Source organism: Sinocyclocheilus grahami, unplaced genomic scaffold, assembly GCF_001515645.1.
Source record: "Sinocyclocheilus grahami isolate Dianchi unplaced genomic scaffold, SAMN03320097.WGS_v1.1 scaffold153.1, whole genome shotgun sequence".
NCBI classification, from domain to species: domain Eukaryota; kingdom Metazoa; phylum Chordata; class Actinopteri; order Cypriniformes; family Cyprinidae; genus Sinocyclocheilus; species Sinocyclocheilus grahami.
In genome coordinates this window covers 204,229-218,099 of record NW_015505332.1, presented here as the reverse complement: position 1 = coordinate 218,099, position 13,871 = coordinate 204,229, and the positions used below count along the sequence as shown (strand labels likewise).

Sequence of the window (13,871 nt, the reverse complement as noted above, 5' to 3'; positions counted from 1 at the left end):
CGGTGTATTTATGATTATGATAATAGATTAAAATAATATGATGGCAAAAAAATACAAGTGTTCAATATAAAGTTGCTTAGCATTACGTAGGCTACTGTTTTTGTACAGGTAAAATAAGTGGAAGCATGTCACCAGAAGCCTCGCGCAGTCAGTACAAAAGGCTGAGACCGCTCTTGTACGTTAAAAATAAAACGCATAGCATCTTTAGAAAGATACTTATTTGTGATGACAAACAGCTCCCAGAGAGCGATTGGAGCAGCACTCCGTGGCAGGTGCGCGCGGCGACGGTGACGCGACGCGACGCGACGCGGGGGTCACGCCGCGCATGAGCGCGTCACAGTCAGACGTGATTGGGAAGGATCTCAGCGACGGTATACAGGAGAGAGTCCTCTGATTCGGTGGGTTTCTATTAACAATATAACTATTTAATGTAGTGTCTGTTTTTACATTGTAAAAATGTTTTTTCGAAGTTTTTTTATACTTCAAAATTTCACGTTTAATTTAATGCGTCACGTTTTAATGCCGTTTCTTTGCAAGTGCGAAATTTATTGTTTCTATACCGATTTTAATTTCAGTTTAAAACGTGAGAATGGTTATGTTTATGCATTTAACCAAACATTATAATAATCAGAATTAAAAAGTAGGCTAATTAGGGGTTTTGGATTTTTTTTTTGGAGTACTAGGACTTTTGGTGTACCATGTCAATTATATAGCACACATCAAAATACTATAGTATTACCACCTGATACATCACTGTACTATGGTATTGCTGCAGAAATGTCTTTCTAAGGGATTGTGTCCACAATAAAGCACTGTACCATAGTACAGTAATTGTAGTACCATGATACTTTGCTATATGGTAGGGAATTATTATTATATTGATGGTAAACATGATTTTAAAAACATACATTTTCATACATTTTCTGTAAGTGCAGTTAATCAGTGCTGTGCATTTCTTAGTTTGTTTTAGTAACATATTACGTTCCAAAATGTCTGTTTTGTTAATTTTGTGAAATAATGAGTAAGCTTTGACTAATAATGAGAAATTATATCATACAGTGTAAAAGAATAAATACAAGTTTTTTCAAAGTTGTAAATAAAACATTATTAGAATAGGTTTCATAAGAAAAGTCTTTCTACTTACAAATGTACTGGTTAATTCAACATAGTCGTAACTGTGAAAATTACTAGCAGTTTCTCAGTGGAAATAGTTTCAAAGTAAATCCTATGCCATTTTTTTTTATCAGTGCAAAAAACCTATGTTTACTTTCAAACATACACACACACAAACAAGCAAACAGAGTAATGCACATGTGCACGCTGGGCCACAGACAGTCATGCCTAACAGGAAGGCAGGAGCTGATTCACGGGACTCTGTGTTCTGTGTGAGACTGAAACAGAAGCAGCTGTTTGTAGGAGGATCCTGTTTCCTGAAATGTTGCGTACCCGATGAGCATTTAGACACGTTTGGAGTGGAAATGAGCTCTCTTTAAAAGTGCTGGCACACCAGATTCAGCCCGTTTCCACATGCAATGCACTTCAGTGAATGATTCTGAAGCGTTTCGCTGAAATTAGACCGCAGAAGGAAACAGAGATCTGTTGAGTTTCTGCTGTGTGTCTCACACCTGCTGCTGTACCACTATTCCTGCTGTCTATTTCCACTGGGGCAGGTGCTGGAGGGGCAGGCCGGTGTGGTGGGGTATATTTAGACCCCCCTGTTTCTGCCCTGCAACTCCCGTAACTGCCGGCCCATCGGCTAGAATAAATATCAGCTGTCAAGTGTTGGAGCAGACAGGAAAAAATATCAGCTGTCAAGTGTTGGAGCAGACAGGAAAAAAACTCTGCTGCCATGAAGATGGAAATGCAATGGAACTACAAAGTGGTTTTAATGAGATTTTAGATATTTGCTGAAAATGGGCTCCAGGTTCATCCATTTAAACTAAATGATTCAAGTCTTTGACAGCTTGTTCATATCGGAGCTGTTGGTCAAGTGCAAACACACATCTAGGACTGGAGTTTACTCTCGCGTTCCACCACTGTTTGTTCTTGAGTCTTAGTAAATAACGCATCAGTGGTGAGAGTCCAAACTGCGAAATATCCCCCAGCACTGAGAGCATTGCTGTGAATCCTCTTTGCATGAAAGTTTATTTCCATCAGAACTCATCTGATCCATTACCTTACCTCTGTACAGTAGTTGCAGTATTCAGACGTATGGTGGTCTTGTTTCACTCTGTGTTTCATGGACTGTGGTTCACAACATGTACACAACAGTCCACAACACTGTGAATGCGCCTACTGGCATTTATCAGATTCTTCTTTCTCTCCCAAAGCTGGTCAACGGGACATTATCTGTCTCTTGATGGATCTCAGGAACTCGATCAGATGAGATCTTGAGGTAAAAAGTTTGCAGACACCATATAACTGTATACTATGTTGTTTTATCATTATGTGTGATGCCTGTTAGATGAATGCTCTTGTACTTAGAATACTTAGAATTAAACACAAGCATCTAAATTATACTCAATATAATATAATATAATGTTTGCGGATTTGTTTGGGTTTCTTTTATATAGTGTGCATCAGCACCTGTGCAGGCAGCTGTGAGCAGGCCGTCCTGCCTGTGTCTGTATGGGTGGGAATGGCAGCATCAGCTGTTGGTGGGAATCACTTACACACAACATGGAAACACATTGTGATCATTGTTACAACGCTCCTGTTCTTAAGTGCTCCTTCAGGTAACAGTCCCTTTTTATCCTCACAAAAAAACTAGGTTACACTTTATTTTAAGGTGTCCTTGTTACAGTGTAATTATACATTTAAATACTGAGTAATATTAATTAACTACATGTACTTACTATATGGTTAGGATTAGGGTTTGACTTGGGGTTACTTGCATGAAATTATGCATAATTAATTGTTATTATAATAGTAAGGTCATGTAACGTGTAACAAGGACACCTTAAAATGTATTTTTATTCAGCTTCAACTTACTTTAAATCCTTTACATTAATAATAATTTAAAAGTGTTTTAAATATATGTTTTTCCACCTAATGTTAATATAAAGTTTAAAAAAAAATATTTAAGCCTCCCTGTTTAGCCTCACAAAAAAGTACAGAAATGGTATCAGATATTATTGTGTAATATTGTAATAGTAATACAGTAATATTGTGGTTCTTTTTGCAGTTTTATTTTAGTATTGTTTATATACTTATTACAGTATTTATTATTTATTAAAATTTTAGTTTAAGTGTTAGTCATTTTGTTAAATGCTTTTGTAATATTTATTAGATGTTTAATATTTCAATTTAGATATAATTTATTTTATTTCCTTTTTTATTTCTATTATATTTCTATTTATTTTATATTTAAAACCTGTTAACTGTACATTAATTTGGAGTCTGATGTGACCCTGGACCACAAAACCATTCTTAAGTTGCACAGGTATATTTGTGGCAATAACCAACAATACATTGTATGGGTCAAAATGATTGAGTTTTTCGCTTTTATGACAATTATTGCTTTTATTCCAAAAATCATTAGAATATTAAGTAAAGATCATGTTCCTGAAGATATTTTGTAAATTTTCTACTGTAAATAAATCAAAACTTAATTTTTGATTAGTAATATGGATTGCTAAGGACTTCATTTGGACAACTTTAAAGGCGATTTTCTCAATATTTTGATTTTTTTTGCACCCTCAGATTCCAGATATTCAAATACTTTTATCTCAGCCAAATATTGTCCTATCCTAACAAACCATACATCAATGGAAAGCTTATTTATTCAGCTTTCAGGTGATGATTTAAATAAATTGACCCTTATGACTGGTTTTGTGGTCCCGGGTCACATATATCGAGGGAACTCTGGAAATTGAGCCATTAACATTGTGATACATTTGTTTTCTTTCCCTGTAGTATGTGCACAGTGTCGAATCTTGCGATGCAACTCCGATTTCGTGGCTGCGACTATTGAAATAGGTGTCATTGGAGGAGGGGGTAAGGATGGAGCTAATGCTGTCTACTGCAGCGCCCTGAGGTCCTACGCGCTCTGCACCCAGCGGACGGCCCGAGCGTGCCGTGGAGACCTGGCCTACCACTCTGCTGTGCAGGGCATCGAGGACCTGCTCATCCAACACCGCTGCCCCAAAACAGGCCCCACGGCTCAGCCGCGGCCCCTGCCCCAGGCCCCTCTCTCAAGGGATGGATGCTTCTATGAGAAGGGGTTTATGCAGAGGGAGGGCCGGGCTCCAGAGTACCTGCACTGTGGGGTGTTTGGAGACCCTCATATCCGCACCTTTAATGAAGAGTTCCAGACGTGTGCTGTGCAGGGCGCCTGGCCTCTCATAGACAACCAGTACCTGTACATCCAGGCCACCAGCACACCCACTAGAGGGAGCTCTTACACTACCATACTCACAAAGGTGTGGACACCTTTATCCTCTTGGATAAGTCTCACATAATTAATATAACAGTCACCTTATAGTTTATTAAGTAATAATATGTATTTGTATAGTAATAATAATTACTATTTCTCAGAAATGAGTGGTATGTTACTTATTTTAAATAGAAAACTGGGTGGACTTCATTGCTTCTACACACTAAAAAATGCTGGGTTAAAAAGGGACAAACCCAGCTATTGGGTTGTTTTGACCCAGCGGTTGGGTTCAAAACAACCCAATAGCTGGGTTTGTCCCTTTTTAACCCAGCATTTTTTAGAGTGTAGTATTCGCATAAACTCTGGACTAATCAGAACTTTTTTTTTTTTACCAAGAACTGTTCACATAAAGGTTGAAATATATGGAAGCCTCTGCCATGGAATTAAAATATAAAAAAGGTAATAGCGACGCTTTATCTCACAATTAAATTCTTTTCCCCTCACAGTAGCTTTTATAGTATAATATTTTTATAGTTTTTATATAGTTTATATCTTGCAAATTAGATTTTTTTCCTCCTCAGAATTGCAAGTTTACATTGATGAAAGTCTGAATTACGACTTTATAATTCAAAATTTTTTCAGAATTCTGAGTTTACATTAATAATGTAATTATTGTGAGATAGCCTATAAATTCGCAATTACAGAAAAAAAGCTAACGTAGAAATGCACAACACAATTTTTGCATCGATTTGCAAACTGGATGCATCAACAGTAGTTGCCAAAAGTCAGAGCCAGTCTGCAGATTTTGGGCAGTTGGAGTTGACAGATTTCACACTCAGACTCAGATTTTTTAGCTTCAGTCTATGGTTCCACCCAGTCAGAAGATATCATACATTTATCATACTTCTAGAACAAATGTAGTTTTCATCTTTTGAAGATTAACAAAACACTGGCTTTGCAAGTTACATTTGTCAATATGCAAATTTATTTTTCAATGATTAAAATATTAACTTAAAATCTAAGTGGGTACTTTTAGTAAATAATGTACATCATAAGGGTTCCGCTGAGACAAATATTGGGAATCTCTGGTCTAAGTGGGTCATTCTTAGCCAGAAGAAGCTGATTTTATGCTGGCATGGCTGTACACTCTCAAAAATGGGGGATTTATGGAGATGAAAGAACCTTTTTTGGTTCCCCAAAGAATCTTTCAGTGAACAGTTCTTAAAAGAACCATTTAGTGTGAAGAGCATTTTAATAATCTACAGAACCTTTTTCAGCTGTAGCCTCTGGAGCAGTGGAAAGGTACCATAGTTAAATGGTACGATGTTAAATGTTCTTAATTTGCCAATAAAGAAGCTTTATTTTTTAGTCTCAGTGCATGTTTTTTCAAAGGTGGATGAAATTTATGCAGGAGTGTATTTATAATAAAAAATGTAAAAATGTTTCCACAGCCAACACAGCATTAATTAATGAAGTCATAAGGATTATTCTATTTAGTTTAGTTTATGGTTTTATTTTCAGTGTTTTCTAGTTTTGTTTTAGTCTTTTTTATATATAGTTATCATTTTAGTTTTAGTATTTTAAGGCTGTCAGAGTTAATGCATTATCTGACATAATTTAAATATATTTGTAATTTTGTAATTTTTATGTTTAATGAAGGCGGGTTATTTTTTTATTTATTTATTCATTTTATTTTAATTTGGAGTATGGAGAAAAACAGACGATAATAAAACAGAAAAATAATAAATAAAAGAAAAACATTAAGAAATAGATTCAGCACTAAATTTAATTGAAAAGTAATAACATTTTTATAATTTTTTATTTTCCTCTAATTACAGTTATTTATTCAAAACTAAAATAAAGAGTACTGAATTATTTTCCTGTCAAACTTATGATATTAGAACTTTTTGTAAATTATGAATTTGGGAAATTTACCAAGAGAATCAGATTTTTTCCCCAGTGATTTTTCTCCCATAGATCGTCTTTGTCCAGTGATTACTACAGAAAGCCCGTGGACGACCATGAACATCCCGTGGGATTCTCCGTTATCATCTGTTGTTTAAAGTTACAGTTATTCATCATTTATGCTGATAAAAATCATTTATGCTGGGTGTGAGATGCAGGCTTCAGTTTCATCTGGGTTAGGATCACAGCTGATGGAGGTTTCATTCCTTGTGAATGATCAAAAATTGGTGACTACTTCTGAGTCCTTCACACTTGAGTGACATGGATGGTGTTCATTTATATAAACTTGAATGTTTATGTTATATTGGTATCGGTTACATGACTGAAAGCTGTTTTTTCCTGCACTCTTACCTTAAAAAGGTCATTAACTACTTTTTATACTATACTTGTTTTATGTACATATAATGTATAAGACAGATAATACTATGTACAATAAAGACAGCCATCCAAAACAGAGGGAGTCAATCATTATGCATATCCCACCTTCCTTAAACAGCACTGTAACTGGAAATGGAGGGTTCAGGACAGACAGCATAATGAATGAGGTAAGCAGCTGTTTGTTTATATACATGTACTCTTATATCACCATGAAGATGAATGGTTGGACTATATAAACAGACTCTTAAACTTTCTATAGAGACTCGTGCAGTGAAGTGTGTTGGATCAGTCAGCAGATGGCAGTGCTCATCCAATCAGAACAGTCCATGTGAACAGTCTCCACACATACACGTTTCTGAACATGTGGATTGTTCATAGTTGCAATTGTTTGGTCCTCTGATGACCACTGTACTTCACTCTACATGTCCATTCAGTCTGGTATCTCTAGTATATTTAGTTTTCACAAAGTACTGAATATATGATTTGGACATGTACCAGGGCAATATCATAGTTTTTAATATGCACCACCAGGGTAATGCTACATCTACTGAACATGCACCAGGGCAATACCTGACATGTATTCTGACATGTACCAGAATAATACCATGGTATTTCGGACATGTACCAAGTTAATATTGTGGTTTGTTGACATGTACCAAGGTAATAATGTGATTTTTGGCCATGTACCAGAGTAATACCATGGTATTTTGGCCATGTACCAGGGTAGTATCATGATATTTTGAAAAGTACAAAGGTAATACTATGTTCTTTGAACTAGTACCAGGGCAATACCATGGTAACTTAACATGTAACAGGTAATACCATGGTTTTTGGACATGTACCAGGGCAATACTGTGGTATTTTGGACATGTACCAGGGCAATACTGTGGTATTTTGGACATGTACCAGGGCAATACTGTGGTATTTTGGACATGTACCAGGGCAATACTGTGGTATTTTGGACATGTACCAGGGCAATACTGTGGTATTTTGGACATGTACCAGGGTAATTCCAAGGTATTTTGACATGTTACCAGGGTAATACCATTGTACATGTGTCATAGCAATACAATGGTATTTTGGACATGTGCTACAGTAACACCATGATATTATCTTAATATATGGGTTGTGTCATTTAAATACCATGGCAAATGTATCTGGTCATCATTCGGTACTATGGTATAGGCTACCCTTAAATACTGTGGCAATATCAGATGATAATGCATTTACATTGTACTCTAAGGCTGATGATACACGGGGCAACTTTTTTTGAGCAATGTTGCTTGGGCACTATTCCATTGAGAATGGGTAACACATTTCTATCTGGATATTTTAGATTGGTCATGGGCCCTGTGTCTCACCTGGTTGCCTGTTGACAGCAACATTTCACCAAGTTGCCCTAAAATTGACCTAAAGGTACTTCTGAGAATACTACATTATTACTGTGGCATATGTCCAAAATCATGTACTTTTTGCATATCAAAATAACCATCCGATACAATCACGGTAGTGCCACAGTCCCCTTTTTCGTTGGGATGAATTAGACAGTGTAGAAATGCTTGATTTTGATGCCATTCGGTTTAGGTATAAATAAATTCTTCATGCAGAAAGAAATCGCCTCTATTATGAACGTGTCACACGTGCGTGTCCATCTGACTCTAACATGATGTTTTGGAACAGGGCACAGGAGTCTCCAATGCGCATTCATACTCCACCCCTGCTCCGTACAATTACTCCACCTCCTCAACCACTCCTGCCCCTTACCCACGAGTTGTCCACGCGCTCTGTACAGACTCTCATTGGCCTGGGTGGACGCAAACAACCTGTGTGTCCTATGAGAGAGACGTGAATGGGGAGATCCACGAGGCGCATGTGGCTCTCCAGCACTGATGCCCATGTGTGTCCAGCTCGCATCATCAGCACAGCGGCCGAGTGAACTATATAACCACCCACTCCCACTCAGTGTTTACTGACAGATCAGAGTCACCAACAAACGACCAAAACATCTAATAATAATCAAATAGTTAATAACACCAGCCGTACTGGTGAGCTTACTGCGCAACTGATTCATTCAGTTACATTAAATAGGCCTTTAATACAACGTTTAGTGTGGCATTATTGGAATTAATATTCGCACAGTCAATAAAACAACAACATGGGTGTACTAACAAAGAAACCCAAGACCTTCGAGGTTCAGTTTAGTGACCCGAACAAGAGCGCGTTCAGCGGCGGAGATAAAGTGGCTGGGCAGGTGATCGTGGAAGTGGCGGAGGTGGTGCAGATCTCCGCCGTTAAACTGCTCGGAATCGGATGCGCCAAAGTCGATTATAATAAAGGAAAGATGCACTGCAGGGATGAGATTGAGTACCTGAAATATGAAGAAGTTCTTCACCTCGATCATCAGCCAACAGGTGAGGCACAAACTTTGGTTAACTCTGTGTGCGAATTCAATCGTAAAGACCTACAACATTTAGTTTTGACTCCCTTTGGGGTGGTTCAAGTAGTTCACTCGCATAGTTTGAGTGAGGGTGGACTTGGACAGTTGTTTTTCTCCCCTATAATTTAACTCAGATTTTGGTGTCTAATTGGTGTCTTTGTTGTCTCAGAATTTAGTTTGAGGTGGGCAATTTAGAAATGGGGGGTTGTGAGGGGGTGAATGTAAGTTTAAGACTTGTTTATTGAAAAATATTTCCTAAATTGAACATTTGAAAGACATGAACATAATTCAATAATGACAATTTGAGTGTTTCTCAAAGCGCAATCTCTCCTTTGCAGATGCAGATGGCTCCATCACTCTCAGGCCTGAAAACAGATACGAGTTCATGTTCGGGTTTGAACTTCCACAGTCAGGGTGGGTTTCGTTTACAAATTCCCCTTTACATTGTTATTGCATTCAAATAATTTAGCCACAATTTTAATGTAAGATCTGCTCCTCCCAACCAGGTGCCTTGTTTCCTCCTATGTGGGGAAGTTTGGCTCAGTCCGATACTACGTGAAGGCCGTCATAGAGAAATCAGGCCATCAGTATGCGGAATGCAAGCGATATTTCGAGGTGGACGAACCCATTGACGTCAACACCCAAGAGCTCATGGTGATTAAGTCCAGACAGTTCACACACATTTCTGTGAAATGAATGTGATTGAAACGTGAGAGAGTAATTCAGCCCTTTCTGCTTCCTCTCAGGCCCCAGTTACAGGAGCAAAACAGAAGAAAGTCACCTGCATGTTTATTCCCGACGGCAGCGTTTCAGTGGCCGCTCGCATAGGCCGGAAGGGTTACTGTGAAGGAGAAGACATATGCATTGATGCTCAGTTCGAGAACTCCTGCTCTCGGATCGTTGTTCCTAAAGCCGCCATCATTGCCAAGCACATTTACCGGGCAAACGGCCGCACCAAAGAGTTTCACGAGAAGCTCACTTCTGTCAGGGGAGACCACATCATCTCTGGCATGTGTGACATGTGGCAGGGGAGAGTGCTTCGTGTGCCAAAGCTGAAGCCAACTATCCTGGGCTGTGACATTATCCACGTTGACTATTGTCTGAGGGTAAGTTATATTCTTGATAATCAATGCAGATGCTTTGGACTCCACCTGCGGATCTGAGCTTACACTTTGAAAAATAAAAGTTTTTTATTGTCATTGATGGTTCCATGAAGAACCTTTACCATCCTTTCCATTGCACAACACATTCTTTAATGTGGAAAAAGTTTCTAAATGTTCTTCACACTGTTCACTGAAAGGTTCTTTGGGGAACCTAAAACAGTTCACTGCAAAAAACTCCTTTTCGAATCTTAATTTTTAAAGAGTGTATGTCATCTCTTTCTCAGATCTACTTGCATATCCCAGGAAGTGAGAAGCTCATCTTAGATGTTCCTCTGGTCATCGGTACGATCCCCTACAATGGCATGAACAGTCGCACCAGCAGCATGAGCAGCCAGGACGGCAGTGGCACCTCCAGCACCTGCGTGTCACTTCCGTCTTCTCCACCTAGCTACAGCGAGATCTCCCGAGACGACCACATTGAGAGTTCCTTCATTCCTCTCCTAGATGATTATGACGAGGATGACAGTCCTATATTCATGCGCATTCATGCGCTCCCCCCTCCCCCAGCATACACTGAGGTACACATGCACATATAAATAGACATATATAAACATAGCCTCAACCATAGTTGAGATTGCACTAAGGATTGTGTCTGTCTTTCTTCTGATTAAACAGCAAAACTAAGACTGCATCGGAAGTGGAGTTCTCCTTCAAAAGAGACTCCAACGGAAGATCAAATGCAGGGAGATTCAGATTTCAGATCTCAGAATGACATTGCTAATGGACCATGCATGCTTGACTTCAGAGTTGGGGACTATGAAATGCTATGTCACGCCAAGAACTGGTTGATTGCAAGTCGGTGAAGTCGTCTGAAGCTGGACTGTTTTGCTGATGTAAGAACCCACCTCTTGAAAATGACCACTGACGTCTTCATGTTTAATTCTGAAGAATCCTCAGAATCTGAGAGAGTTTTTACATTTATGATTTTGCCATATTGGCATAATATTTTGTCTGCACATATTTCAAATTGGAAAGTGTTTGTGGTAGATAAGCCTTCGGATTATAGAGACAATATTTTTGTAATGCACAAAAATGTTATGCAGTTTTGTGAGTGGAAACAATTATATATCATTATGAGTTGTTTGCTGAGCTGTTGGTGTGCTGTGTCTAGTATTACAGTCTTTCCTAGCAGCATGTGTATTTCTAATTTAATATAGAAATTAGAATATGCACATATAGTATATAGTCCGTTTTTAATAGTATATAATTGAGTATTACTGTCAAGTTAATCCACTTTGAAATTTGAAACAGATTGTTGTGCATTTTGTACTCTTGATTTTTTATTTGAACTTTTTTTTATTCTGAACTTTTAATAACATTACAGAATACAATAAAAATTAAATTATCAATGTAATTAAGTGTCATTTGTATGAGATCTATCTATCTATCTATCTATCTATCTATCTATCTATCTATCTATCTATCTATCTATCTATCTATCTATCTATCTATCTATGTCTGTCTGTCTGTCATCTATATCTATCTATCGTCTATACAAAATTATATATTTTGTATAATTTCACGTATCTATCTATCTATCTATCTATCTATCTATCTATCTATCTATCTATCTATCTATCTCTGTCTGTCTATGTCTGTCTCTATCTATCTATCAATATCTGTCTGTCTGTCTATCATCTATCTATCTATCTAGATATCGTCTATACAAAATGATATATTTTGTATCATTTACTGTATATCTGAGTACTATGTATAGTTACATACTGTGAAATTCCCCAGTTACTGTTCTAAGACTGTGGTTTTGTTTTATGCAACATCTGGTGTGTAAATGCATTAGTGCAGAGTCTGTCTAAACTCCTGGCATGAGGACGAATGTAGAGGAAAGTTTGATAGCCGGAGACAAAAACACGTAGCCCCTGTTGTGTGTATCTGAAAGGAGTGTTTTCTGGCTGGAAGATATTCAAGAGCTATTTCCTCATGGGCAAAGCACTTCCATTCATGGGTGTGTGTTCAGAATAGCATTTCAGTTATGTACGATCCAATCCAAATGGGCAAAGTGAACGTGCTGGTAACCATCTACAGTATGTCTACAGTATACTTACAGTATTCTGTCATATGGATCAATTTATGGATGCCATATTTTGGTTAGGCAACGGGGTCCAAAATTCCACTAGTGAAATTGCTTCTATTTAGTATTTTTACAAGATTTTTTTTCTTAAAAGTGTTGCTAAATTAATATATGCAATACAAAATCATTAATGAAAGGCAGAGAATAAAATAATATATGAAAAAACTCAGAAAGGAGTTGCCCTGTCCATGGTCATCCATGCAGGACCACATGCGTGCAGGGATGGAACTGACTCAAGGCCGAGATCAGCAATCCTGGAACCATTAAATCAGACATAAGCAACCTGATGCGGCTGTTTACTCACTGTGCAGCTGTTCCTCTTTATAGCACTCTCTCAAAAAGGAACTGCACCTTTCCTGACCCCCCTCTGTCTCGCTCACGTACTCGCTCCATTTCCAGCTCTTGAACTTGAACCTTGCTCAGAAATCCAGAGTTGACTCGCATTCTCTTGATTTTTCTATATGTTTCTGTAAGCTGGAGTGAATTGTGTAATGCCATTGCATGATGTTGTGTGAGGCAAATACATCAGCGGTTGAAGCCCACTGCATAGGTCAGAAAGGAAAGCGTCTCTGAACCTGTGCTGGCATTTATCTCTTTGCATTTGCTGAGCAGTTTAAAGTGAAAATGTCAGACAGTCATACTTAACAGAGATGCAGGCTGTATAGATTTATGTATATTTGTATATATTAACATCTGACTGACATTTATGTTCAGTTAAGCTAATTATGATTAATTCACCTTAAATCTTACTATTAAAAACAGCTTGTGTGTTGTTGTTGTTGTTGTTTTCTGTTGTAAAACATAAAGAATATTTTTGTGAAGTTATTTTATTTTATTTTTGCCATAGCCCAGTTATCTTCAGTTTCTCCACAGTAATGTGAGTGGTGCACAGGTCGTCCTGCTGACTAATGCTTACCACCAGGGACTCTATTCTGTGATTGACAGGTATGATATGAGCCGTAATACTTCAAGTCAAAGTTGTTTAAAAGTTATTTCCCTTTAAAAATTTAAATAAGCTATTTATAGGTTGATTTCCTTGAAAAATACAGACACTGTGCAATCAAAACATTTTTTTTGCTTTGTTTGAGCATGGCAACATAGGCTGAACCAATGGGAGTTTGGGGCATGACTATTTGTTCTGGTCAACCAATGGTGGGGGAGGGTTTGGGAAAACCTGATTATTTTTGTTATTGCAAATTTATTTGGTGATTCTAGTGTTAAGGAAATGACACACTTCACCTTTAATATGGTAACCAGCAAACACAGTTAATAAATTAAACCTTTCAGTGGGACGGGAGAAGAATCGTCCTGTCAAGAATCATATGTACAGGACAGGATGCGTGCTGGGTTGGAACTGCATCAAGGACAACATCAGCAATCCTGGGAGCATCAAATTAGAGAATCAGACACCTGATATGGTTGTTTACTCACTGTGCAGCTGTTCCTTTTCTTAGAGCAGTCTCA

The 13,871-nt window shown here is 37.9% G+C and overlaps 2 protein-coding genes across 2 annotated transcripts; both read left to right on the top strand.

The window, feature by feature from the left end:
- Positions 1-1,337: 1,337 nt before the first annotated feature.
- Positions 1,338-4,588, top strand: LOC107592496 (hemojuvelin BMP co-receptor). Its single transcript, XM_016282030.1, has 3 exons — positions 1,338-1,425; positions 2,574-2,735; positions 3,916-4,588. The coding sequence occupies exons 1-3, from the start codon at positions 1,338-1,340 to the stop codon at positions 4,458-4,460; spliced, it is 795 nt and encodes a 264-aa protein (XP_016137516.1). The 3' UTR covers positions 4,461-4,588.
- A 3,914-nt stretch (positions 4,589-8,502) lies between these two features.
- On the top strand, positions 8,503-11,574 carry LOC107592419 (thioredoxin-interacting protein). Its single transcript, XM_016281925.1, has 6 exons — positions 8,503-9,129; positions 9,494-9,569; positions 9,662-9,809; positions 9,902-10,261; positions 10,543-10,836; positions 10,934-11,574. The coding sequence occupies exons 1-6, from the start codon at positions 8,874-8,876 to the stop codon at positions 10,940-10,942; spliced, it is 1,143 nt and encodes a 380-aa protein (XP_016137411.1). The 5' UTR covers positions 8,503-8,873; the 3' UTR covers positions 10,943-11,574.
- The last annotated feature ends 2,297 nt before the right edge of the window (positions 11,575-13,871 follow it).